This window comes from Capricornis sumatraensis, chromosome 19, assembly GCF_032405125.1.
Source record: "Capricornis sumatraensis isolate serow.1 chromosome 19, serow.2, whole genome shotgun sequence".
Classification (NCBI taxonomy): domain Eukaryota; kingdom Metazoa; phylum Chordata; class Mammalia; order Artiodactyla; family Bovidae; genus Capricornis; species Capricornis sumatraensis.
Genome location: NC_091087.1, coordinates 35,527,473 through 35,554,465, shown reverse-complemented (window position 1 = coordinate 35,554,465; position 26,993 = coordinate 35,527,473). Strand labels below are relative to the sequence as shown.

General features: G+C 48.1%; 1 protein-coding gene across 1 annotated transcript in view; it reads left to right on the top strand.

Annotated features, from left to right (window-relative positions):
- Nucleotides 1–26,993, top strand: part of ENTREP2 (endosomal transmembrane epsin interactor 2) — a 247,543-nt gene that overhangs the window by 212,555 nt on the left and 7,995 nt on the right. Inside the window, exons 4-7 of the mRNA XM_068990964.1 lie at nt 2,437–2,571; nt 13,209–13,316; nt 20,043–20,203; nt 20,874–21,009. Coding sequence (XP_068847065.1) covers nt 2,437–2,571; nt 13,209–13,316; nt 20,043–20,203; nt 20,874–21,009 — 540 coding nt within the window. The remainder of the gene's footprint in view (nt 1–2,436; nt 2,572–13,208; nt 13,317–20,042; nt 20,204–20,873; nt 21,010–26,993) is intronic.

Below are 26,993 nucleotides of genomic sequence, written 5' to 3'. Positions count from 1 at the left end.
CATTTCTTCTGGGTTTTCTTTGAACAAATACTCTTAATTCCCATCATTTTTAGTGTAGTCTCTTAGATTGTTTTTAGATATTCGATCACATTTGGAAAGACAGTTCTATCTTCTCCAGTATTTACACAGTTTGCAGTCATTTCTTATCTTTAAATTAGCAAGCGCTCCTAAAACAGTGCAGAATTGTGGCCATGGGTGTCGTTCCTCCGTGTCATTCCTGATCTTAGTGGAATTGCCTTCATATTTCTCCAGTTAAAATGCTATTTGTGGATTTCCCTGATGGTCCAGGGGTTAATCCACCTACCAGTGCAGGTGTCACAGGTTCGATCTCTGGTCTGGGAAGATTCCACATGCTGTAGGGCAGCAGAGCCTATGTATCACAACTACCGAAGGAAGCCTGTGCACACCAACAAAGGCCCAGTGCAGTCCTTCAAAACAAATACATAGTTTTAAAATGTTACTTGCTTCTGATATTTGCCGAGTAAAAGCCTTATCAGATTTAAGTCATTTTCTCCTATTCTTGAAAGTGACTCAGAGTTTTTACCATGAATGCCTGCTAAATTTGAGGCACTAGTTTTTTGAGATCTATTTATAAGATCGTATGATTTTTCTCCTTTGATTTGTCCCTGGAACAGATTTTCTTGATTGATTTACCGCTGTTCCAGAATCCTATTTCTAAAATGAAACGTGAATATTTTTCAAGATAACCTAGGCTTTGGGAACAAGTAAGTACATGGTGTTTAACAGAACTAAGTTTTCCTCTCTCCCTTGTGCTGCATGGCCAGCCAGGCCTGGGGCTGTAGCATTTAGAACATACACACTGACCACTAAGGCTGCTAAGCTTCCAGCTTTTGGACATATTTTTAGGAGATTCCTTCTGAGCATACAGCCAACCCTAAGGAAAGGGCACGTGGAGACTGAGAAAGCTCTGAGAACATTTCAGTACCTGCTTGCCACCATGCCTGAATTCCAAACCCTGGACTCTTTTGTTTTATGAATCTATAAATTCCCTTTCTTGTTTAAGGCATTTAGATTTGGGCTGTGTAGTTTGCATTCAAGAGTACTTTTTAGTACAGCAGTGGAATATAATTCCTTTAATACAGCTTTGGATTCAAGGAGCCACTGTTTTGCTTAGAATATTCTCATGTTTGAAAGGAGAAACTGATCTTTTGGTTTGTGGTAGGAGTGGGGAGCTTTTGTTTTTCCTTTTCAGAATTGTGGGTAAGGTTAAACTAGCTTTATAAGGTAACTGTGGTATTTTCTTCTCTATCTCCTGCTCTGAAATTGTTTTAAAACATAGGAATTATCTTTTCATTAAAGGTCAGAGCAAACTCAGCCTCAGAGAAGGCAATGGCACCCCACTCCGGTACTCTTGCCTGGGAAATTCCATGGACGGAGGAGCCTGGTGGGCTGCAGTCCATGGGGTCGCGAAGAGTCAGACACGACTGAGCGACTTCACTTTCACTTTTCACTTTCATGCATTGGAGAAGAAAATGGCAACCCACTCCAGTGTTCTTGCCTGAAGAATCCCAGGGACGGGGGAGCCTGGTGGGCTGCCATCTATGGGGTCGCACAGAGTCTGACACGACTGAAGTGACTTAGCAATAGCAGTAGCAAACTCAGCCTGAAATACCATTTTGGACTTTCTAATCTGTTTTATGGTTATTGATCTTTAGGTTTACTTATGGACTAGGTATCATAGCTTGTATTTTGCTAGGAAGTTATCTGTGTTCTCTAGATTTGCACATTTATGGCTATAGAGCTAACCCATGCTCTTTTAATCTCTACTATGTGAGTGCATGTGTGGTGAGTCGCTTCAGTTGTGTCTGACTCTTTGCAACCCTATGGACTGTGGCCCACCAGGCTCCTCTGTCTATGGGATTCCTCGGGCAAGAATACTGGACTGGGTTGCCATTTCCTCCTCCAGGGGAATCTTCCCAACCCAGGGATTGAACACACGTTTCCTGCATTGTCAGGTGGGTTCTTTACCACTGCAGTTAGTTAAGTCACTCAGTCGTGTCCAACTCTTTGCGACCCCTTGGACTGTAGCCTACCAGGCTCCTCTGTCCATGGGATTTTCCAGGCAATAGTACTGGAGTGGATTGCCATTTCCTTCTCCGGGGGATCTTCCCAAACCAGGGATTGAACCCTGGTCTCCCGCATTGTAGACAGACACTTTACTGTCTGAGCCACCAGGGAAGAAACCCTAACTTTATAGCTTAGGTTTCTTAAATTTTATTTTATTAATTGCTTTTGAAAATAAGAATTTTAAATAATTCCTAATGGTATTTCTGGTGGGTTTTGTCTGTTAAAAAAAAATCATCTTGACTTTATTATATAAAGAAAATGAGATAGGATGCTTGTCCCGTGTTCCTCATCATTAGGAACCACACGCCAGGTTCTAACCTTGAGCTCTGTCTGTGTTCCCCCATCCAGATCAAGTTTGACAGTGTGGAGGTATGTGTCTGCTGTGAGACCCAGCACCAAGTGTCCGGCTGCAGCAACCTTGGGGAGACACTGAAGCTGAACCCGCTGCGTGAGGACTGCAACGCTGTGCGACTGACCTTGAAGGTGACCCAGGCTTCACTCACTCCTGCCTCCCACCCCATCCCTGAGATTTCTCCTGGGAATGTTCTTTTAACCGTGTTCCTTTCAGTTCTTGGTCCCTGCAGCTGGACACGTGCAACAGGGGACATCTTTCTGGAGAGCATTGTAAACAGTGAAAGTTGCTTAGTCATGTCCAACTCTGTGCGACCCCATGGATTGTAGCCCACCAGGCTCCTCTATCCATGGGATTCTTCAGGCAAGAATACTGGAGTGGGTTCCTATTTCTTCCTCCAGGGAATCTTCCTGACCCAGGGATCAAACCCAAGTCTCCTGCTCTGCAGGCAGATTCTTTACCATCTGAGCCACCAGGGAAACCTCTTAAACAATTAGAAATTTCCACTTTAAAGGTTTTGTTTTTTGAATTTTCCAGTTTAACCATTTTACTTTCTGCCTCCAACCTCTGTGAAGCACTGGTGAATGGTTGAAAGAGGTCGACACAAATATTGATATGACATGGGTCACTGCTGTTCCAGCGTTTGATTTTATTGAACTCTACTTGAGTTACAGTGTTTTGTTTAATTTCTGATGTACAGCCAATTGACTTAGTTATAGGTACATTCTTTTTCATATTCTTTTCGTATGGTTTATCACAGGATATTGAGTATAGCTCCCCATGCTATACAATAGCACCTTGTTGTTTATCCATCCTATATATAATAGTTTGCATCTGCTAATCCCAAACTCCCAATCCTTCCCCTTCCCTTTGGCAACCACAAGTCTGTTTTCTATGTCTGTGAGTCAGTTTCTAGATCACAGATATGTTCATTTGTGCCATATTTTAGATTCTGTGTATCAGTGGTATCATTTGGTATTTGTCTTTCTCTTTCTAACTTACTTAGGATGATCATCTCTAGTTGCATCCATGTTGCTGCAAATGGCATTATTTCGTTCTTTTTTATGGCTGAGCCAACATTTTTGCTATTATACCATCAGAGAACAGATGGGTACTTATTTTGCCTTTTTAAAGATATTTGGAGCAAGAAATGTTACAGTTTCCCATGGCAGTCTATTCTTATGTACAGCATCTGATTTTTCTTTAATGGCATGGAAAATTGTTTGTATCACTTGTTTCTTTTTCTCCCTACAAGTTTTTCCTGCTCCTGAAAATCAAAATTGGCCACTTACACAGGCATCTGAACAATGAACCCAATTCTTTTCCTCTTTTCCCTGAAACTAAACTGCTAAACTTTTTCTGAAAAAGTACGGCTACAGTGCAAGGAGCCCCTGATGGGTGGTACTATGGCACATGCACGCTAAGTTACTTCAGTCGTGTCTGACTTGTTGCAGCCTCACGGACTGTAGCCCACCAGGCTCCTCTGTCCATGGGATTCTCCAAGCAAGAGTACTGGAGTGGGTTGCCATGCCCTCTTCCAGGGGATCTTCTCAACCCAGAAATCGAACCTGAGTCTCTTGGCATCTTCTCCTGCATTGGCAGGCAGGTTCTTTACCACTAACACTACATTATATAATAGGGGCCCTGTAGTATGTGTATGTGGGCCACAATATGTGGGGGTCTGGAGGCTCTGGAGGACCACCTAACACCTGGTGGGCACAGAGGGCAGTGTCACTGTCTGGAACAGGGGCCTTTAGTGGGTCCACTCTAGGAGACATTTCAGATGCCGGAAATGGTGACCAGTCTGTCAGGGGAGCTCTCTGTGAATTCCCATGCTCTGGGAAACTGGCTGGCAAAAAGAGCAGTGGCCACAGAAAGGGAGGAGGTGCCTGAGGCCTGATGTGGAAGGGACCTGGCCCCCAGCACCTGCCCTGTGTCACAAGGAGTGTGGTCCCCGATTCTCCTTCCAGTCTGATAAGGAATCTCTCTGGAGCCCGGAAGATGATGGCAATGCTGCTTCTCTGGTCCTTCAGATTGTTCTTGAGGGTTTGGAGGCTCTGAAACCCCCTGCTCCCTGGGTCTCTTTTTGAAGCTTTCCCACCACGTCTAAACCCCAGATCACAGGGAGAATTCCACAGACAGAGGAGCCTGATGGGCTACAGTCTATGGGGTCACAAAGAGTCGGACACAACTAACACTCTCACTTTCTTTCACTTCCTAATAATGTCTAGTGACAAGATAAATGGTAAAAATATGTTTTGGTAGGTTAATGGTGGTCTTTGCCAAGTCAAACCCAACATAAGATTATGACATATTTTCTGATCAATATTAACAGAAGTTTTAAAAGATTGCAAAAATTGGAATCATAACCGATGGAATATGACTCATCATGGGTTGATATTATATCCATCCCAACTTTATTCTTTGCTATATCCCCGGTTATCATTACAGTTATATTATAATGATATAATTCTAATTGAAAACAGAGGTAAATGTCTTTTTTTTGTTTGTTTGTTTGCTTCAAGTATCTGGTTTAATTTATGGAGCTGTAGTAAAACAAATTATCCAAAGAAACCTAATCAATGGATAAGGAAATACAACTTTCCAGGAATCAATCAGTTATTGAGTTTATAAGCTTACTTCTCTTGAAGATTCTTTTCTTTGTCTCTAAGGAAGTTAAAGGAAGAAAAAAAAAAAAAGGAAACCCAGCAAGACAATTTCCTAAAAACCTAGGGGCCTGAAAAATAGACTTATTGTTTAATCTTGAGTATGTTTTTAACCATGCTGAAGAAATAAAAATGCAAAAAAAAAATTAAAAAAAAAAGAAATAAATATGCTCCTGAGAATAAGTGAACATTGATATTTTGTGACGGAGTGTGAAGGCCAACAAGTCTAGAATGGTCAGGGTGGGCAGCAGGCTGGACATCAGGGAAGAGCTGATGCTGCAGTTCACCCACAGGCAGAACCCCTCCTCCTGGTGGGGAAGGGTGAAGGGTCAAGCCTTCGCCTGGATGAATGAGCCCCTCTCCATCATTCGGTGTTTCTCCAGTCCTCAAGCTAGGACAGCCTCCTGCAGTGGAAACACGGAGTCCTAACCCTAGACCACCAGGAATGTCCTGACAGTGGACATTTCTAAGGTCTAAGGCAACATGCTCGTCAAACACAGCTTCAAGATGCTCCCCTCTTCCTCCCAGACCGCTGCCCTGGACCCTCCCCAAGTGGACACCCTGAAGCCATCGCCAGGGGATGTGCTGTGATGTAGCTGAAGAAAGTTGTCTTTCTGTTAGCTGGGGAGGTGGGGGGCGGGGTGGAGGCTGCAGGGCTTGAGTGCTGGGCCACATGGGTGGGCCCCTCACACGAGGAACCCCCAGCCTTTGGCACATTCAGATAAGGGCCCACAGCAGGTGGTCCCCAGCCCTCTGCCCTCGACTGTGGGATCTTTCGAGGCTCCATGTCAGGGTCTGAGAAGAGGAGGATCATGAAGAGGGTCAGCTGTTTGGTCTGGGGTGGTTCCAGGATGAATAATAATAGACTTGATCTTCACTCTACTCCCCAGACAAAACTAGGGGCTTCAGAGGAGCCCCATTGCCTTGAGTGGGAGACAGAGAGCAGGTTGTGGTTTTGCATACACAACCTGGAGGAGACAGCGCAGAGTCCACTCCCTGAGACCAGAGGTTGTGTCTAAAGCACTTAGTTGTGTTCAGCACTCTGAATTAGCACAGATATGCTGGGGGGAAGAGGGCATTAAGAGGAAAGTACGCAGGATGGGAAATGTTTCAATAATAATTGAATGATGAGGCCATTGGAAAGAACGTGTAAAACCGGCAGAAGGGAATGTGAAGGTGGAGAATTACTTGTAACAAAGGAGCCGGACGTAATCCTGGGGCCATGGGTAGATTCTCTCCCTTGATCGTGGTGGTGGCTATGCAGGTGTGCACATGTGTCAAAACTCATTGGATTCTGTGTTTAGAGTATGCTCACTCTGTCATTCGTCTGTCATACGTCAGTACCTCAAGCTGTTAAGTGTCCACGTGACGGATGAGTGGTGGGTGAAGAGAGACGTGAAAGCAAGACCAGAAAGATGGAGACAGGCCCGTGCAGGCGTTCCGAGATGCGTTTAGGGATCTGACTTCATTCACAAATCAACACACACTGGTTATAGCAGCTCAACGAAAGGAGGAGATGCCCATGGCTGAGCGGAGCATAACCGTCTGGAGGGGTTTACTGTCCCCAGGCCCTTGCAGAGAGGCCCAAGATCAGAGGGGCCATAGGACAGAATCTTGACTGAGGGAGCAGAATTCCTGCCAGAGAGACGACTCAGTGGAGGAGTGATACCTAACAGTGGTCTTTTACACTTGACCCCAGTGTGGCTTTTCTGGGGGCCATCCTTTGTGACCTGCTTTGCACGGCCTTTTTATTTGCTTATTTATTTATTGTTTTTATTTTTTTGTTGAAGTATAGTTGATTTACTTGTGTGTGTTAGTCGCTCAGTCGTGTCCAACTCTTTGCAACCCCATAGACTGTCACGTGCGAGTCTCTGTCCATGGAATTCTCCAGGCAAGAATACTGGAGTGGATTGCCATTCCCTTCTCCAGGGCATCATCCCAACCCAGGGATCAAACCGACATCTCCTACATTGGCAGGCAGACAACGTACCACTGAGCCTCCAGGGAAGCCTATTATAACAGTGCTAGAATTAGTCAGCAGTCATCAGCCTGGTCTCACATACTGTCTTTTAAGTGGGCACACCTGCCAGGATGTAAGGAGGGTCCATCTTCCCTTTTACAAAACATCCCATTTCTCTACAAAGGGGTAACATTCTCACGGCTGGGGGAAGAAGTATCTTTGCTTCAGTCACATCCTTGCCAAGAGTTCTTGCCATAGATTCTTCTTGACTTGTCTCGTATTGTCAGTGTATTGGCCATTTGTGTTTCTCATCAGTGAGTCTCCTGTTTCGTCTGTCTTCCTGTTGGGTTCTCTGTTCTAAACAATGACCTTAGTCATAAAAATTTCATGCACTCTGAGACTTGTCATTCAGTTTTGTTTGGGATGTCATTTCATTTCATTTTGGATGTCATTTTTCAGAGACAAGTTTTCAGTTTCAGTGCAGTCAGACTCATTTCCTGTTGGAAGTGTCCTTTCTATATTGCTTTTAAGAAATATTTTCCCATCCTGAGGTCAGACAAACTTCCTGGATTTTTTTCCCACAAGTTTTAAAACTTTGCTTTTCATGTTTAGTTCATTTATCCACCTGGGTCTCAGTTATGCATGTGGCGTGAGATATGACCTAGTTTTGTTTTTCACTGATAGATCATCATCAGCTGTTACAGCTCAGGTTAGTGGTCATTTAGTCATGTGGTTATGTATTGAGTATCTGTATCTAAAGACATTTATTTCTGGGGTCTCTTTTCTTCTGTGTTGGTGTATGGCTTGACTCATTGTCAATAGCACATTATGTTAAATGCTGTTTCTTTATTAAACGTGTGTTTGGTAGGATCAGCCCCCCTTTTTTCTTCTCAAAATGATCTTGGCTCTTCTCTGTCCTTTGTGGACTCTCCCCTGGCCCCCCTCCCCCTTCCCCATTTCTCTCTCTGTCTTAGACACACGAAGCCATTCATTTGTAACTGCATTGCATTTTTAGGTTCGTTTTCTGAGAATGGTCATTTTTGGCGTATCTTTCCATTTATTTATCCTTCTGTCGTGTTTTTCAAGAAAACTGGTATAATTCTTGTTAGATACATCCCTAGATGTCATATAGTTTTGTCCCACTACGGGAAAAGTAGAGTTTTTTGAAGAACATTTTCTGATTTTAAAATGTTTGTATAGAGAAACACATTTACTTCTGTTCATTGGTCGTGCATCCAGTTACTGATAACTCCATTTACTCTGACAGTTTGCGCATAGATTGCTTGGGGTTTTCTATTTAGTGGGTTACCTTATCTGGAAATAATGGCAGTATGCTTCTTCCTTTCCAGTCTTTACGTTGCTTATTGATTTTTCTTCATTTTTCCTATCTTCCCGAACTGGCAAGGACTCTTCAGCACAGTATTGAATAGGGCTTGAGCCAGACATCTTATTTTCTTCCTGATTTATTTTACTTTATTTTTATTGAGGTATAGTTTATTTACAATGTTGTGTAATGTAAATTACAGTGTTGTGTACAATGTAGTTTCAAGTGTAGAGCAAAGTGACTCAAATTCTTCAACCACTATAGGTTATTACAAGATGGTGAGTGTAGTTGCCTGTGCTGTACATAAGGTCCTTGTTGTTTATCTGTTTCATTCCTTCCTGATTTTAAAGGAAATGTGTTCAATAATTAGGAATAATGTTTATTGAAATTTTCTGGGACTAAATAGTATTTTCCAGGCTTAGGGAATCCCATTTTATTATTGTTTTGCTTAGAATTTGCCATTAAAGAGTCTTAAACTTTAGCAAAAATGCTACATCTATTGAGATGTGTGTATGCTAAAATTTATATGTATTTATATATTTGTATATACATACATATACATACACATATGTGTATGTATAAATACATGCATGCATACTTAATAGATGCAGCATTTGCTAAAATTTGACTCTTTAATATATATTTAATTTAATATGTAAATATTTATGTATATGTACCCACAGGCTTCCATGTGCAGTGGTAAAGAATTCACCTGCCAATGCAGGAGACTCTAGTTCAATCCCTGGATCAGGAAGATCCCCTGGAGAAGGAAACAGCAATTCCGGTATTCTTGCCTGGAGAATCTCATTTTCATTATGATTCACTTTTTAATCTCTGAGTTATTCCACCGTGTGTTGTGAATTTGCGGAGGTAGAGAGGGCTTAATCAGTTGTTTTCCTGTCATTCACAGCAAACGTAACTGCACTGTGGTTGGATAACCCCATACGCCTGTGTCTTAGTGTTAGTGTGTTGACCTTTGCTTTGCATCCAAGTTTGCAAGCAAGTTTTGTTAAGCCCCACACATCTTGTGAGTCCAGGTTCTGGCACACATCTGTGAAACATGGTGTGGTGTTTGGCTCGTCCCTGTCGTCACTCATTGTCTGCTGGGAGTGTCGGGCCAGGGGTGTGGAAACCTCATGCATTGGTGCATTTGCCCATTTATATGCCCACCGCTCTGGTTTCCCTTCTCTCTGTTCATCCTCATCTAGATCTTCTTTATAGACTCTTTCTGCTCCAGAATTAGGATCCAGCTCTGGGTTCTCAGGACTTCTCCTGGTGGCTCAGATGGTTAAGAATCTGCCTGCAATGCAGAAGACCTGGGTTCAATCCCTGAGTCAAGAAGATCCCTGGAGAAGGGAATGGCAACCCACTCCAGTATCTTGCCTGGAGAATCCCATGGACAGAGGAGCCTGATGGGCTATAGTCCACGGGGTCACAAAGAATCTGACATGACTGAACAGGTAACACTTTCACTTCATTTTCTGGGTTCTGATTCAGACTCTCATCTCTCCTGGCCGAGCACACCCTTGCTGGGCAAGTTCAGCTGCCTCCCTGGTGTTGTCCCCACCCCTGCATGTCTCAGAGTCCAGCCCAGACCCACGCAGCTCCCTCCACACAGAGAACCGCAGCCCTCTCAGACTCGATGGACCCCAGTGAGTTCTTCCTCACTGTTCCCAACAGTTCCACACCCCATGCAGCCCGCCCAGCTTGGAAGAGCTGCCCCTGCTCAGGCCATGGGGGTGACTGTTTTTTCTCCTTTACTCCCTCCTGTTAATCACCAAGTCCCCTATCCATCATATCCTCTGCTTCTCTTCCTCACCTGCCTCGTTCAGGGAAGCCACCTTGCTGCTGTTGTTCAGTTGCTCAGTCGTGTCCAACTCCTTGCAGCCCTGTGGACTGCAGCACACCAGGCTTTCCTGTCCTCCACTATCCCAGAGTGTGCTCAGACTCATGTCCATTGAGTTGGTGATGCCACTTGTGGGTCCTCAATCCAAATATTTATATATTCAAAACTCTCGCAAACTTCTGTGTGCCTCCATTTATCTTTGAACAGATCCTAGAAGGCATTATCCAGACTGTCTAGGCTGGGCACATGTGGAAATGTCTTAATATAAGTTAAATGCAGATTGGAAATGTTACTTCTCATTATAAATAGTACCCAAGTCCCTAGGTGGCTAAAGGCTAATAAGATCATTTAAATTACTTCTGTGTGTATTTCCTGAGTGCCTCTTCCTTCTTTTTGGCTTCATTCTTTATATTCCTGAGCTTTAATCAAACTACTGCCACTCAAACAAGTGTACAGAACCTTCCAGAGGCAGAGCAACAACAGAGCAGTAAAAGGTGCATGGACGTCAGAATTTTTCTCTTGCCTCAGTTGAACGGTAGGAGCAATGATATAGAATTTGTTTAGGCCAGAGAAGGGCATTCTGGAGTGGGCATCCAGTCATTTCTGGGGCTGTTTTCCTTAAGCATTTGTGGACGAGGCCTTAAAGCCCTTTACTGAATTCATCCTCCGGTGTTTGTGAACAGATGAAAGTCCCCGGGTGACTGGCCATCCGTCATGGGATCATAGATGGTATTTATTGAACCTCACTGTGTGCGGAGCCTTGCTCTGAGCCCTTCATGTTTGTGAACTAATTTCACCTTCACAGCCCTGAGATAGGTGGGTATTGCTATTCCATTTATTTATTTATTTTGCCTGTGCTGGGTCTTCACTGCTGCTTGGGTTTTTCTCTAGTTGCAGTGAGTAGGGGCTACTCTCTAGTTGTGGAGCTCTGACTTCTCATTGCAGTAGCTTCTCTTGTTGTAGAAGACAGGCTAAAGGGTGTGGGGGCTTCAGTAGTTGCAGCTTCCAGGCCCTAGAGCACAGGCTTAGTAGCTGTGGCAAAGGGCTTAGTTGCCCCCACGGCATGTGGAATCTTCCTGAATTAGGGATCAAACCCACGTCTCCTGCATCGGCAGGTGGATTCTTTACCACTGAGCCACTAGGGAAGCCCTGTTATTCCATTTTACAGATGAGGACACTGAGGCACAGTGAAATGAGACAGCTTCCCAAAGTCACGCAGGTCATTACAGTGGATCAGAGACTCTTGGCCAGTTCCCACTACCATCTGCAATGGACACATAGGCATGCTACCCAGGACCATGGCTTAGCCACAGGACAGTGGATGCACACACTCAGAACAAGCTGAAGTCCAGCAAGGAAATGGTTATTAATACCTTCTGAGTCACCAAAATTAAACTACATTCACTCTAATTTATGTTCAGTTCCTTTCAAAAAAATTCTTGGAAAATTGATAAACCAACAATTTGTTGTTCGGTAACTAAGTTGTGTCCAATGTCTTGCAACCTCATGAACTGCAGCAGGCCAGGCTTCCTTGTCCTCCACTATCTCCCTGAGTTTGCTCAAACTCATGCGCATTGAGTCAGTGATGCCATCCAACCATCTCACCCTCTGTCGTGCCCTTCTCCTCCTGGCCTCAATCTTTCCCAGCATCAGGGTCTTTTCCAGTGAGTTGGCTCTTCGCATCATGTGGCCAAAGCATTGGAGCTTAGACATCAGTCCTTCTAGTGAACATAGTCAATTGTGTGCTGTGTATGCTATGCTATGTCACCTCAGTCATGTCTGACTCTTTGTGACCCCATGGATTGTAGCCCACCAAGCTCCTCTGTCATGGGATTCTCCAGGCCAGAATACTGCAGAGGGTTGCGATTTCCTACTCCAGGGGATCTTCCAGACCCAGGGATTGAACCTATGTCTATTAAGTCTCCTGCATTGGCAGGTGAGGGTTTTTTTGTTTTGTTTTGTTTTTAACTAGTAGCACCACCTGGAGAAGGAAATAGCAACCCACTCCAGTATCCTTGCCTGGAAAACCCCATGGACAGAGGAGCCTGGTGGGCTACAGTCCATGGGGTCGCAAAGAGTTGGACAGGACTTAGCAACTAAACAACAGCAACAATGGCATGGACGGTTTTGCCATGAACAAGAATAAGGGCTCCTGGTTCCTGTGATCCTCCTTATTCCCCCTCACCCTTCCCATCCCTTTACTGGCTCTCCAGTAAAGTCCTACAGGGATGAACTACTGATGCCTGGACAACTTGGATGAATCTTGAGGGAATCAAGCTGAGTGAAAAAACTCAGTTCTGAAAAGTCACATGTTTTATGCTTCCAGTTGTATCCTAGCCTTGAAATGACAAAAGTATAAAAACAGAGATCAGACTCGTGGTCTGGAAAGGGAGGTTGAGTGGGAGAGAAAGGTGAGTGTGTCTGTAAAGGGCAACGTGGGTGGGGAGGGTGGATCCTGTGCTCATGGAGGTGTTCTGTGTGTTGACTGTGTCATTGTCCTTCCTGGCTGTGATATCACACTGTAGTTTTGTAAGATGCTGCCATGGAGAAAACCAAGGGAGGGGTACCCAGGGTCCCTCTGTGGTTTCTTACTACTGCAAGTGAATCTACAATTTTCTCAAGAAAAGAAGTTTAAAAGACTTGAAATTTTTTTCTTATCAAAATTCTCAGTTAGACTTTATAATTGACAGAGATGGCCCACCTACTTAATTGTTGGCACTTTGAAGATTTTCTTAGACGGTAACTACCTAATGATTATCAAAATTGTAAAATACATCATTTAGTATCTAATTTGATCAACCATGTGGGAGAGTACACAAATGTGTCTATAAAAGACCAGTTTTGATGAAAAAAAAAAGAAAGTCCCACAAAACAGGTGGCCGTCCTTGTCCTGGACCTCAATGGCAGTGCTGAGGGTCCTGCCGCCTGCATTGCCAAGACAGTGCTGACGCCCTCTGCGTCTTTTCCCGCAGGAACTCCTCTTCAGTGTGTGCGCCCTCAACGTCCTGTCCACCATTGTGTGTGCACTGGCCACAGCCATGTGCTGCATGCAGATGGTCTCCGCCGACGTCCTGCAGATGGTAAGTGGCCCCCGCCTCTCCCCCTCCCTGCAGCACGGTTAAAATGGTGGGGTCTGGCCCCTCCCCCAACCAGTTTGAGAGCCATGCAGCATGACACCGCTGGCTTCCCACCAGGAAAATGAGCCCTGACATCACATGGGGCCTGGAGATCCTTGAAGATCCCTCCATGCTGCCCTCTGGAAGACAGAAACCCACACATTCGATGCCACCGATGTATTTATTTAGGTGCAATTGGAGCTCCATGCTGATGGGGTCCAGCTGCCATTACATGCCTCTAGGGAGCCCCAGGTTTGTGCTGCTGAGTAACTGTGGTGACCATCCTATAGTCCGAGACATCCTCCTAAGCCATGCAACTGTCTCCAGGCTTCAGAATTCTTTTTTTTTTTTTTTAATTATCTATTTATTTATTTGGCTGTTCCAGATCTTAATTGCAGCTTGTGGGATCTTTGATCTCCTTTGTGGGCTCTTTAGTTGCAGTATGCAAATCCTTAGCTACAACATGTGGGATCTAATTTCCTGACCAGGGATTGAACCCAGGCCCCTGCATTGGGGGTACAGAGTCTCAGCCACTGGACTGCCAGGGAAGTCCCCCAGAATTCACTTGTAATAAAGCAGGATTGTTAGAATATGAGCTCTTCTCAAATTGAAAAACTGCTCCACTGTGCCTTGCACACTTGCTCATTAACCCTCAGCTCGTAATCCAGCAGCAGGTCACTGGTCGGCTATCATTGGAGCCTCCAGCCAGGGTCTTAGAGATGAAGAAGTGCTGGTCTCCAGGGGAGGGATGAGGCCAAGAGTGGAGGTCACACGCTGATTAATACACAATCAGTAATAGTGACGGCTCTTCGTTATTTGTGTGAACGGAACATGACCTACTGCTCAGTACATTACCGCTAAAGCCTGCAAGTCAAGAGGAAGTGATGAGAAGATGCTGTTCTTCATGCTAAGGGTAGGAACCCTCCCTCCCTACTCCCCTGGGCCCCTCCAGGCCCTGCCCTGCCTCCTCCCCAATGTTTCAAGCATCTTATGAAACAAAAGGCAAGTTGTTCTTGTAGGAGCCTGTGTGTTTTGTTCTTCCCCACCCACCCTGTAGCAATTCATCAGTTCACGACGCAGGGCCAGAGAGCATCATTATCAAGGTGTTAAAAATTCATCGGCTCTAATCACGTGTGGCCTATTCCCCATATACCTCCACTCAGCTGTCACAGCCTGCCGACCTTTCTGAGAGGCAGCAGTTTCCAAAAGACACCTAATTAAGCATCTCTTCAGCAGCAATGAACTCCTGGCCTTGCTCGCTGAGCCCTCGTGTAGACATTTCTCTCTGGTATGTTATGTGAAGGAAGGTTAAGTGCCGTGAGGGTCCACTTACCTCAGCAGATTTTCCTGTCAATCTGGAAATATCACTCCAATCAGATCAAACTAACGGAACCACATGGCTGGAAACATTGAAAGTTTGCATTTCCTAGTTTTCAGAATTAAAATAGAAATTACCAACCAAATAAGAAAGTCTGTCATAGCTGTAACAGCATGCACACTGAATTGTAATGTACAGTTCAGTTCAGTTCAGTTCAGTCGCTCAGTCTTGTCCAACCCTTTGCGACCCCATGAACCACAGCACACCAGGCCTCCCTGTTCATCACCAACTCCCAGAGTCCACCCAAACCCATGTCCATTGAGTCGGTGATGCCATCCAATCATCTCATCCTCTGCCATCCCCTTCTCTTCCTACCCTCAATCTTTCCCAGCATCAGGGTCTTTTCCAATGAGTCATCTTTTTACATCAAGTGCCCAAACTATTGGAGTTTCAGCTTCAACATCAGTCCTTCCAATGAACAGCTGGAACTGATCTCCTTTAGGATGGACTGGTTGGATCTCCTTGCAGTCCAAGGGACTCTCAAGAGTCTTCTCCAACACCACAGTTCAAAAGCATCAATTCTTCTGTGCTCAGCTTTCTTTATAGTCCAACTCTCACATCCATACATGACCACTGGAAAAACCATAGCCTTGACTAGATGGACCTTTGTTGGCAAAGTAATGTCTCTGCTTTTTAATATGCTGTCTAGGTTGGTCATAACTTTCCTTCCAAAGAGTAAGCATCTTTTAATTTCATGGCTGCAGTCACCATCTGCAGTGATTTCGGAGCCCAGAAAAATAGTCAGCCATGGTTGTATGTATCCCCAAACCAGTTTATACCAGGGGTATATGGATTGTAAGTGCATATTCTACTACTGTGTGAACCAACAAAATATGAGTGCAAAAAGAGAATTATTTCTATTACAGTAAAATAGAGTGCTCTTGAAAGATTCTCAAAAGATTTTCCAGTAAGCTGTTTTCCTCTGCACTTACTTTATTGCCAGCCACCCATCCTTAGGGACATCATCTGCTGTTACACGCATCTCCGTTCAGCACCAGCTTGTTAACTTCATCTTTCGTTACTGTCACTTATGTAAAAGAGTGTCACTAGATATATTGCCATCAATTTAAATGTAGGTCAGACAACTCTAGGGGGTTGAGATAAAAACTAAAAAAAAGTCTAGGGGTTGTCTGTACACACATTGCTACCCCAGTAACTTTAAGTTCTGGCTCTGCTATAAAAACACAGACCTAAAAAGTTAGAGAATGTTTTACAGGTGTATTTTATGCAGGAAAAGCCACGGGGCACTCCTGTCCACAGACTGTGACTCACAACAAAGGCCTTATCCCACGTGGAAGGAGCCCACAATTTTATTCTTATTTCTGTGAATCAACATTTTGGAATAATTAATAATTTGAGGAGAATTCATATAATGAAAACATGCCTACATGAGATGCAAATTGTTATGCCTATGGTCAGAATTTATCTAATTGAATTCCTGTAATACATTTGAAAATAGTCCACCATTATTTCCAAAAGACCATCTGATGATAAAATTCCACTTATTGATATAGTTTCATGAGAAAGCATTTACCTCCACAGGCCTATAATTGCATGTTTTTAGTTTTATTTCCTATGTGTAATCTCAGTTTTCCATTTTTGCAGTAAGCTGTTTTCTTCCCCACTTATTTTATTGCCTGCCACCCAGCCTTAGGGACATCGTCTGCTATTACAGGCATCTCCCTTCGGCACCAGCTAGTTAGCATCGTCCTTTGTTGTTGTCCTTTTTGTTCTCCACTTGTCCTGTACCTTGTTGAAGTGGAGCTGCTTCAGATGCGGCAGGTAGAGTACCGTGCCTTCACAGACGTGATACAGTGGGCTTGCCCACGGAGCTAGGAAGGGGTGCTGGCCTCCATATCGGAGGGATAGAGTGCCCCTAAGAGCTCCCAGATCAGTCAGATTCACCTGCTTCTTCTACCCATCCAGCCCTCCTCGGACCCAGTGACTCTCCTTGAGGTCTGGGTTCACCACAAAGGTCTTCAGGTCCTAGGTGTTACTTAACTATCAGATGAGGATCGATGGGTGTCTTGACCTAAAAAGCCAGTTACAGCAGACTTACTTAAAATGATGCATTTATACCACGGAACATTGTATTTTGACTTTAAAAATGCAAATGAGCATTTGTCACCCTGGTTGGTGTGGTGCCAGGCTCTTCATTTTGTCTATAGGTCTCTTTGGTATATCAGGTTATTCGTGGAGATCACACCCTCTGTGATTTCCAGATTTAGTTCCTTTCAGCTGGACTCAGCTGTGTGAAGCCATCTGCATGGATGTTTTATGATCCTGACGACCGCTTGGCCAAGACCCACCTTGGCAGCAGTTTCTGCTTAGCTATGAAGTCTTTTCCAAAGCCTCCAACTCAGTTTTCACAGAACAAGCAAGTTTTCTTGTCTGCATTCATATTTCACTGTAAATTAATGGTAGTAACTAAAACTGGTCTGAACCTGTTTGAGGAGGCGTCTTTGCTCACCTGAGGGAGGGGTAGAAGGACCAGAGAGCAGCAGGATGCCTAGGGGGCTGTCACTCCTAGGTCCAGAGTGCAGGGAGAGAGAGCTCCAGCTTACTGACAGGAGTTCCATTCAGAAGCCTTTTCCATGGCAATAATCCTGCTCTTTCTACCAAGGATGTGCGTGCGTGCTAACTCGATTCATTTCTGTCCAACTCTTTGTGGCCCCATGGACTTCAGCCTGCCAGGCTCCTCTTCCATGGGATTCTCCAGGCAAGAATAGTGGAGTGAGTTGCCATGCCCTCCTCCAGGGGATCTTCCCAAGCCAAGGATCAAACCCACATCTGTTCTGTCTCCTGCATTGGGAGGTGGGTTCTTTACCACTAGCACCACCTGGGAAGCATGTGCCTAACACGGGTCCTTCCCCCAGAGCATACCCATAAGAACAGGCTTCTCTCCAGCAGAGACTAAAATGCAAAGTCATCTTTTGAGGATGATGAGAGCTGGGCAGTGATGCCCACACAAGGTATGTGAACACCTCAGACAGGCACCAACCTCACACTGCTCACCAGGCACAGGTAACCCTTTGTCATCACACGGACCACCTAAGGCTTGTACAGGTGTCCCAGGGCAAGCAGAACCACATGGGAAGGAGGTGATTCTTCAGGGCCCATTTCCTCCCCAGCACACCCAGCTGCAGGATCAGCTCCACACCTGGCCATCACCCTGCAGGCTTGGGCCCCCAGAGGAAGTGGTGGACAGTAAGCATTTCTGCACATCCTGAGGATGACTGGGAGGTTGAGGGTGGAAGGAGACAGGATCCAGGGAGAGAGAACAGACCTTGTTTGGTATTTGGGGTTGGTTCAAAGGGCGGTTGGAGGATTCAGGAATACCCATGGGTTAGTGGGTAAGGAGGCTGGAAACCTGGTGGGATTCAGGGAGCAGAGGCATGTAAAAGAGTTTTAAAAGGTGGTAACCTCATCTCACTGGATTAAACATAACTTTTTAAAGCAGAACAAGAGGAAGAAAACCAAGGCAGAGAGGTGAGTTAGACACTCTCGAAAGGAGACGATAACCTGGGGGCTGCCTGGAGGTGGCAGCCAGGAGGTATTATTCACCTATGAAGTGGATGCTCATAGAGCATCTGCTGGGCCTGGGGTACCAGGCGAGGCTCAGAGATAAGACACAGACTGAACCCAGGGCCAGGGAGGGAAAAAGACTCGCCCTTGGGATTTCAGCACAGCTCCTACAGGGATCTCGTTACTTCCCAGGGGTGAACGGCAGAGGACAGAGAGGAGGAGGTGCAGGAGCAGTCTGAGGAACCCCTCCTCCCTGGCTGCATCTTTGTCTGATTCCCTCTCACGCCCCTGTGGGTAGAACCTAACAACACCAGCTTCTGGGGATACCTGGGGTGTGGCTTTCCACCCACCTGTCTCAAAGCAAAGTCCAGGGCCAGTGACCCCGGGCTCCCAGATAGATGCTGCCTTAGCAGACAGATTTGAGGGGTCTTAAGAGTCCCCTGGACTGCAAGGAGATCCAACCAGTCCATTCTAAAGGAGATCAGCCCTGGGTGTTCTTTGGAAGGAATGATGCTAAAGCTGAAACTCCAGTACTTTGGCCACCTCAGGCAAAGAGTTGATTCACTGGCAGACTCTGATGCTGGGAGGGATTGGGGGCAGGAGGACAAGGGGACGACAGAGGATGAGATGGCTGGATGGCATCACTGACTCAATGGACGTGAGTTTGAATGAACTCCGGGAGTTGGTGATGGACAGGGAGGCCTGGCGTGCTGTGATTCATGGGGTCGCAAAGAGTCGGACACGACTGAGCGACTGAACTGAACTGAACTGGGGAGATGGCAGGGTGACTCATGGGATTCCCACCGCGGAGGCCGAGGAGCTGGGTGACTGCTGCTAAGTCTGAGATGCTTCCTTGAAGATAGGCCAACACCCCCAGGAAAGGCCATCTGGACTTTAGGGCAGAAATGGAGACCTCTGTTTAACCTTTAAAAAGCCTCCCTCGCATGACCACATTGACTCCTTTAAACCTGCTAATAGGATCACCGGGACCTCCTCACCTTCTCTCATTCCTGGTGGAATTGGACCTTCCACGGAAAAGCACTTTGCCTTTTGCATTTCATGCTTGAGGGTATTGTTGATTTCTCTAATTCCTGAGTCTTCACCCCTTGAGACCCCCAGGGCCCTTGGCCTCATCCTGGCTGCTCAGCCTCGTGCAGTGGCCATGGGGCAAATGGCTTTCCAAAGTCAAGGCCTGTAGATACATCCGCACTGCCCTTGGCCATGGAAGCACCTCTGTCTCAGATGATTAAACGCACAAGCCTCGGCTCACACTGGCTGGAGGGGCATTGACCAGGCTCTGTGTGTGGAGAAGGCAGGAGCCACATGCAGCCTGAGTTAGTGGCAGAGATAGGAGTAAAATCTACCCAGACTGTGCTTTGCCTCAGAAGACACATGTCTGTATACCAGCAGGGGAACAGAGCGCGATGAGGCTCCAGAGGGAAGGGGATCCTCACAGAGCCATTGTTTCACATGTGTGTTTAGCCAGTTCCTTTGAGTAAATAATCAGCCTGCAGTGTGGGTTGACCCCTGGGTCAGGAATATTCCCTTGGATAAGGAGATGGCTACACATGCCAGTATTCTTGCCTGGAGTATTCCATGGACAGAGGAGCCTGGAGGGCTACAGTCCATGGGGTTACCAAGAGTTGAATACAACTGAACAGCTAACACTGTTTGACAGGTTGAAGTCCCTGAGTTCCAGCTGTGTCATTAAAGCTTCTGTACAATTAGCTTCATGAGACACAAGCCACACCGGCCGACCGATCACTCGGAACCTCTCTGTCTTCCAGTTCCTTCCACAAAGGGCACCTTCTGCCAGCCCAGCCTGCCTGACCCCCCATGGTACTGTGCTCCACCAGACCTTGGATTTCGATGAGTTCGTGCCCCCGCTGCCCCCTCCGCCCTATTACCCTCCAGAGTACACCTGCACACCCACTGCTGAGGCCCACAGGTGGGTGTCTCCGGGGACACCTCCCTGAGGGATGCTGGGGCCCAAGAATGGGAAGCCGTCTGGGGATGGGGAAGGCATGAGTTGCTCCTTATCCATGCAGGTGAGCAGAGGGGAGGCAGATGAAGGCCTGAATGTTGGTCCCGACAGCAGAGCCCCGGGCAGGGTGGTGGTGGAGTGGGATGCTCAGAGACCTCTGTGCTTCCTCTGGCCTCACTGCAGGATATCCGAGGGGAAACCCAGGTAGGACCAGTCCTATTCCACTCTCAGAAAAGACAGTACAGCTCTCAGGTTGAACATGCATGCATGCTCAGTCGTGTCCGACTATTTGTGACCCCATGGACTATATAGCCCACCCAGCTCCTCTGTCCACGGGATTCTCCAGGCAAGAATACTGGAGTGGGTTGCCTATTTCCTGTCAGGTCACAGTCACATTTAATTAAAGATGAAGTCAGCTGTAAGATGGTTTTCATTGTCACGGAAAAGACGGTAAAGTTGGTGAAAGCACCAGTATCCTTTGAGAGCAATAAACAAAATTTAGAACCACCTAGTGAATGAGGCTTTTTTTCACACACCCAAGAATTCCGAATGGGAATTGTTCCAATTGCTCTGAGGGCAATGGGAACAGCCGGCTCCTTCCCCAGAGTGTGACCTTCCTCCTTCTGCCGTTCAGGGGCCTCCACCTGGACTTCGCTTCCTCCCCGTTCGGCACTTTGTATGGCGTTGCCATCAACAGCCCGGGCCTGCTGTACCCTGCTGAGCTCCCGCCACCCTACGAGGCCGTGGTAGGCCCGAGCACTGCCAACCAGGTGAGTCCCAGGCCCTCCAACAGGCCAGTTCCCTGTTCCCAGCCTTTCTGCCTTCTTTGGAATCTCTCCCAGCCATTCAGCAAACCTGTGGACACTGGTATCTCAGCCCTGTCTGAGCAGGAGGCAGGGGCAGGGAGCCCTGAGTATGTTTCAGCTACAGGCCACTGTCATGGTCAGCCAGACACATGACAGCTGGTTTGAACCCCTGCTCCTGCCGGAAGCCTGGTGGCTACAGCCAGAGAGAGGCCTGAGCCCAGAAGGCGCACACTCAGGATGTGTGGCCTCGGTTTCCTCATCTGTGAAGTGGGATCATAATAGTACCAAGCCCTTCAGGTGGACCAGGACAGTTGTAATGGAAAGGGCTGGGCACATGTCAGGGTCTGACTTGGCAAAAGCTACTTGCACTTCTTTGGTATTGTTATCACCATCGTTGTCATCGTGCTGTCATTGCCGAATATCAACGGTCACTGGCCAGGGCAGAGACACATTGAACACAGGGAAAGGTTGCATTGGCCCAAATACAGCTCTAGTGATGGGGCCACATGGTAGCCCCTTGGGGAACTGCAGGGGTTGGACAGTGTGTGTCTGATGGGGGACACACAGCCATCCAGGGAGCAGGCTGCAGCCACCCCTGCACCCTGTACACCAGGCAGAGGAGACACAGACGGGACCGGGACTTCCAGGGGCATGGCTGTGGGGCTTCAGCAGCCATGGAGCCACCCACCCACCCCCTCAGAGGTGGTACAGGCCCAACCTCGCACTGTCACCCTGTGAGACGGGTCCCGTGGTGAGCAGGCCAGGCTCCAGGGCCCGTGTGTTCCCACCACCCTCTGAGGAGTGGCCTTGGGGACCCCCTGTGCCAGGCTCAGCCTCCAGGGATGTGACTGGACACAGTCCTGTCTTCAGGGGATCAAGTCTCACAGGCTGGTGGCTGTGTGACCGGAAGAAAAGGGAAGATGCTCGGCGCCTAGGGGGCATCTCTACCACGGGCTCTGCTCGGACTCCTGGGGTGTGCCTGCCACCCACCTAGCCAAGGCAGAAGCTCCTGACACCCCGGGGCCTCTCTCAGGGCCTGCTCCCACCAAGAGGTCCTGAGACTGTCGGCCCAGCAGAAGGACTCGGCTGGCTCTCCTGGCTGTTTTCCTGTGTGGGGGAGGGGCAAACCGGGCAACGGCCCCAGAGGGAGGAGGCAGCAGTGTGACGCGGGTGACTCATCTCTAGACTCATTAACAACCAAATTCCCTGGAACTTTTCCCTTTAAAGCGAAGCAGAGCATTCTGCCTTCCTGAAGTGGTTTATTTTTCTCTTCAAGATAAAAATTGATCAGTCAGTATTGTCAAGGGAACCCACTTCCTGTCAGAGTAGTCAGAGCCCTGAGCGGAGCTCCGGGTACTGTGGGGCACTGGGCAGGGATGCTCATCCCTGGGTGGGTCCAGGGATCCTGGGAGCTGAGGCCTCAGCCATTGGCAGGCCAGCAAGTCAGGGAGGAGGGGTGTGCTCCCAGGGGAGGGGGCAGCTCCTGCAAAAGTTCAGAGGGAGGGGCAAATGTGAGATCTCAGGGGACTTGCTGGTCCTTGCTGGGTACCAGGATCATCAGAACATCCAAGGGAATGTCTGTGGCTGATAGGGTCTGGACTTGGGGCCTTAGAGAGGCTGGGGTTCACTGCAGAGGTGATCAATGAAGCCCTGGAGCCAGAGGGTGAGGGCCAAGGAGAAGGCATGGTTGGGGGTCCCAGAAACCAGTGCTCAGGGAGGAAGACATCAGCCAAGTGTTGCCCAGAGTTTGTTAAAGACTGAGCCCTGTCCACCTGGCTCACCATCCAAGGGCTACTGGTGACTTTGGCAGGACCAGCTGCCATGGGGTGGGGGAGTGGTTAGGACCAGACGGCATTGGGGAGTTGGGGGATGGCACCCGAGGAGGGAGACCAGGAGTGTAGATACTTTTTCTAGGCTCCAGGGGGCCTCCTGACTCTGTGGAGGGCTTGTCAGTCAAATGCAGGTGCTGGGCTCACCCCCAGTGCTCTGGGGGCTGCTGAGAATCTGAGGATCAGCCTGGCTCCCAAATCCCTACTGCAGCTGCTACACATTTGGGAACCGGGGTCAATGGCTCTGGCAAGATGCTCCAAGAAGAGGCTGGATAGGAAATAGTTGGGGGTGGAGGTGGGGTGTGGGAACAGGGTGAGGGGGTTTCGAAAGGGTTGTGCCAGGGCCTGGAGCATGGGGCCAGGGGCTCCCCAGGGCCAGGCGAGGGAGGGCCCTGGAAGGCAGGAGGGGCTGACCCTGGAGCAGACAGGCAGCTCAGCCTGTAACCAGCAGGGGCACTGGGCAGGGCGGCCGGGGAACTGGAGACCCCAGGAAGCCCGCAGGGCTGTGTGATTCTCCTCAGCCACTTGGGGTGGGAGGGACCCCTGCCACCTCCCCCTCTACATCGCCCTTCGCACCACAACCCCTCTGCCACACAGAGCTCTGGGCTCCCCTGGCCTGCGTCTCCGTATTCCCTCCATGTCCAGAGAAGAGGAGCCGAGCAGTGATTCTCAGGTCTGTGTGCACCACCCTGTGGACAGCAGCAGGGCAGGAGCCAGCGAGAAGCCCCAGCCGCGCTCCTGCCCTGCTGGGCCTCCGAGGATACAGTGGGCTGGGATCCAGCTTTGGGTTTGAGGGTGGCATTTGAGGCACCCCCACACTTGGACCTAGAAGGATGCTGAGTGTTTGTCACTATTTAATAGTGATAGTCACTGCAGACTATTGTATAGTCTAGTGGACTATATCGGAGGATGATGATGGTAATACCTGTTCTAAGACTCATATGACATCATTTTCCAAAAGTATGAGAAATTCTCTTAAGTGGAGATTTCTTTCACAGGATTTTGGGGAGGAAATTTCCAAGGGCAAAGACCCATCTTACACGAGCTTGTGTTGGCTCAGACACTGCCAGATTACAAGCGCCTGCACAATTGATTGTTGTCAATGGATGTGGCCCCCCCTTCCCTGGGCCTGGCTGGCAGCATCTGTGATGAAAGGGCCGCTGTACCCCTCCTCCTCCCAGTCCAGGGGCCACTGGCTGATTCTCTCTGACCCTGTGGACTGGCAGTACTTTCCAATTCCACAGACACCCCAGGGGAGCAGGGGAAGTAGGGGAGCTGGGAGTCCAGGAACCTTTCCCGTCCATGGAAGGAACACCGCCTGCCAGTTGCCCACTCTCCCAGGCAGCCCTCCCCCTAACTCAGCAGTCAGGAGCAGCTCGCATACAGCACAAGCCCTTCTCCCCAGAAGATGAGAAGGTTAATTATACCCTTGTTAGGACAGATGTGTATAAATTGCCTATTTGTGCTCCTTTGGATAAAGAGAGGAAGACAACCGCCCCTGGAAAGACAAGCAGATGCCGTGCAGGTCTGAGCAGAGCAGAAGCCGCACATCTCAATAGATTTTTGACTTGGAAAGAAACATGCCCACCCCCACCCACCTCCAAACTCAGCATGTTCATTTTGACCGTGTGTTTCGGCCTCATGCAGGTTCCATTCTGACTTGGTCTGCGATGCGCTCTCTTCTCCATGGCCTGAGCTTGGGGCAGAACTGGAAGCAGGGGGTTTCTTTCTACAACAGGAAAGTGGGCAAATTTGCCAGGTTGATGTCCTGCGCATGTTCCAGGGGGTCCATAAGACCGTGCACTGGTTCACAGGTTCTAAGATCCAGAGGTGAATGGGGTCCCCTTCCTCGGGGTCACAGGACAGGGACGAATGGACTTCTCTGTGGCCTCGGAGGAAGGGCCAGCTGGGCCATCGTGGGTGGATGGGGCTTGTGAGCCAGAGCAGCTCCTCGTGGAGCCCTAGGGGGTAGAAAGAGGGCTCACAGGAATGATGTGGATACAGATTGATGACCCTGGATGCCACAATGTAGACCTTCCTTTGAGCAGCAGGGCATCTGGGGTAGATGTGACCCAGCAGGGCTTTAGGGATTTTGGTGGCAATACAGTGGGTGGGGCCAGAAGTTGTGAGAAAGGCGAGGGACGTGACAGAGCTGTGTCCAACCCCAAGGCCTCAAAGTTATTATTTGTATTTTCAGACAAAATGACTTTTACCTTTGAAGACCTGGAAGTCAAGTATCTTGAAAGATTGTTTTGGAACATGAGCCCAAAACGTTAGTGCCCCTTTTCCTCGATTGTTGATAACTGCACCACCACCCCCCCACCACCCAAGGACAGCACTCTATGAACCTAGGATACAGCTGCCTGACCTCAGCCAGGAGTAGGAAACTCGTTACAGACATAGGGCAGAGTTTCCACACACGACATCTTAGCCCCAGCTTCCTACAAGAAAGGGAGATGGGGGAACTTGGCTTATTTGCCTAAATGCCAATTGACTTTTCAGTTACGATAAGTGGTCAAAACAACACATCTGGGAATAAACAAATGCAGGCATCGGAGCATCCACATTACGTCATTCAGGCAGCCTCTCCTTTCCCAGCCCTTTCACCCTCTGTCCTGTGAGAGCTGTTATGAGCCTTCATTGCTGAGCTCAGATTTCAGCTCCAATTCTATGCTGCAAATATTTTTCTTCCACTGCCTCTGTGTTTCATCGACAATGCTGGTTGAAGTGAGCAGCCATTCCCCCACAGCTGAGCTGCGGCCAGGTGGCCTTGGACATGGGGTGGTAGGGGCGGGGCACGTTCAAGTTCATCCCTGACACCCTGCTCACCAGGGTGACGGATGCCCTGCTCCCAGGAGCTGTCTTCTCTTGACACCAGGTTTGACTGTGAGCCAGAGAGAAGCCGGTGCCGCTTCTGCAAAACATGACATGAATCCAATTTCCTCCTGACCTTGTCTTGCCGTGTATTTTACTTCTCTTGTTTTATTTATATTTCTTTATTGCCAGAGGCTTTTTATTTTCAGGCCTGAAGTTGCCACCCACTCCTACAAAAAAGAAAAGGGAGTCAAAAAGGTTAGATACAGGCAAGAGTTAGGAAACGAACCTCTGGGCACTGTTCCTTTTTTTGTGATTTTGAAGGGGGCTGTTTTAATGTTGTTTTTTTAATATTTATTTATTTGGCTGTGCCCAGTCTTAGTTGCCAAAAAAAAACAAAACAGCTTCCTGCAAAAATCACAAAAAAAGTCTTAGTTGCCGAAAGTGGGATCTTTGATCTTCTTCGGTGGCACATGGAATCTTTTTGTTGTTGTAGCATGAGAACTTTTAGTTGCTGCATGTGGCATCTAGTTCCTGACCAGGGATTGAACCTGGGTCCCCCTGCACTGGGAGCACAGAGTCTTAGCCACTGGACCACCAGGGATGTCCCTGGCTGGAGATTCTTGACACAGATTTCCCACACAGGTTACCTGGTGTGGATGTTATGAATTCACCCCAACCAACCCTTCCCCGGCAGAGAGGGAGTGCTGAGTGCTGGCTGGTATTATATACACGTGGGATCCAAGGGACCATTGGGGCACCTCCCTGTCTGATCCCTGTGGGTGTGCAGCTCACCCCTCTGGTGGGGTGGAGTTGGGTGGGGGCCAGTAGCCTATCTCTCAGCCTGCTTGGCAGAGGAAAGGTGGGCACCCACTATAAACTTTCGACTGAGCAGGAGGGAGACAGAAATGTAATTACTGAGCTGGAACCAGGCCTGCCACAGAGCCTGCCTGACCTTCCTAGCCTCCACCAGCCCATTACTGGCCAGCAGTCCTGAAATACCACAAGGACCCAGGGATGGTGTTCATCAGGGGCACAGGTCAGTGCACATGGGATTCACACCTTCAGGTGCATGGCTGGGGAGGGGAGAGGCTGCTGTACCCTGAAGCAGGGAGGGCATAGATGCACTAGCCTGGGGTGGATCCCAGCCCAAAGGGGGTGGGCAAGGAGCAGACATGCTATGGGGAGGCTGGTCTCTCCCCTCACACTCCCCAGACCTCTCTGGGCCTAATAGTCATTCAAGAAGAAAGCTGCAAAAGTGTGAGGACCGTGCACCCTGATTCGAGTTTCACAGCTACCCCCTCC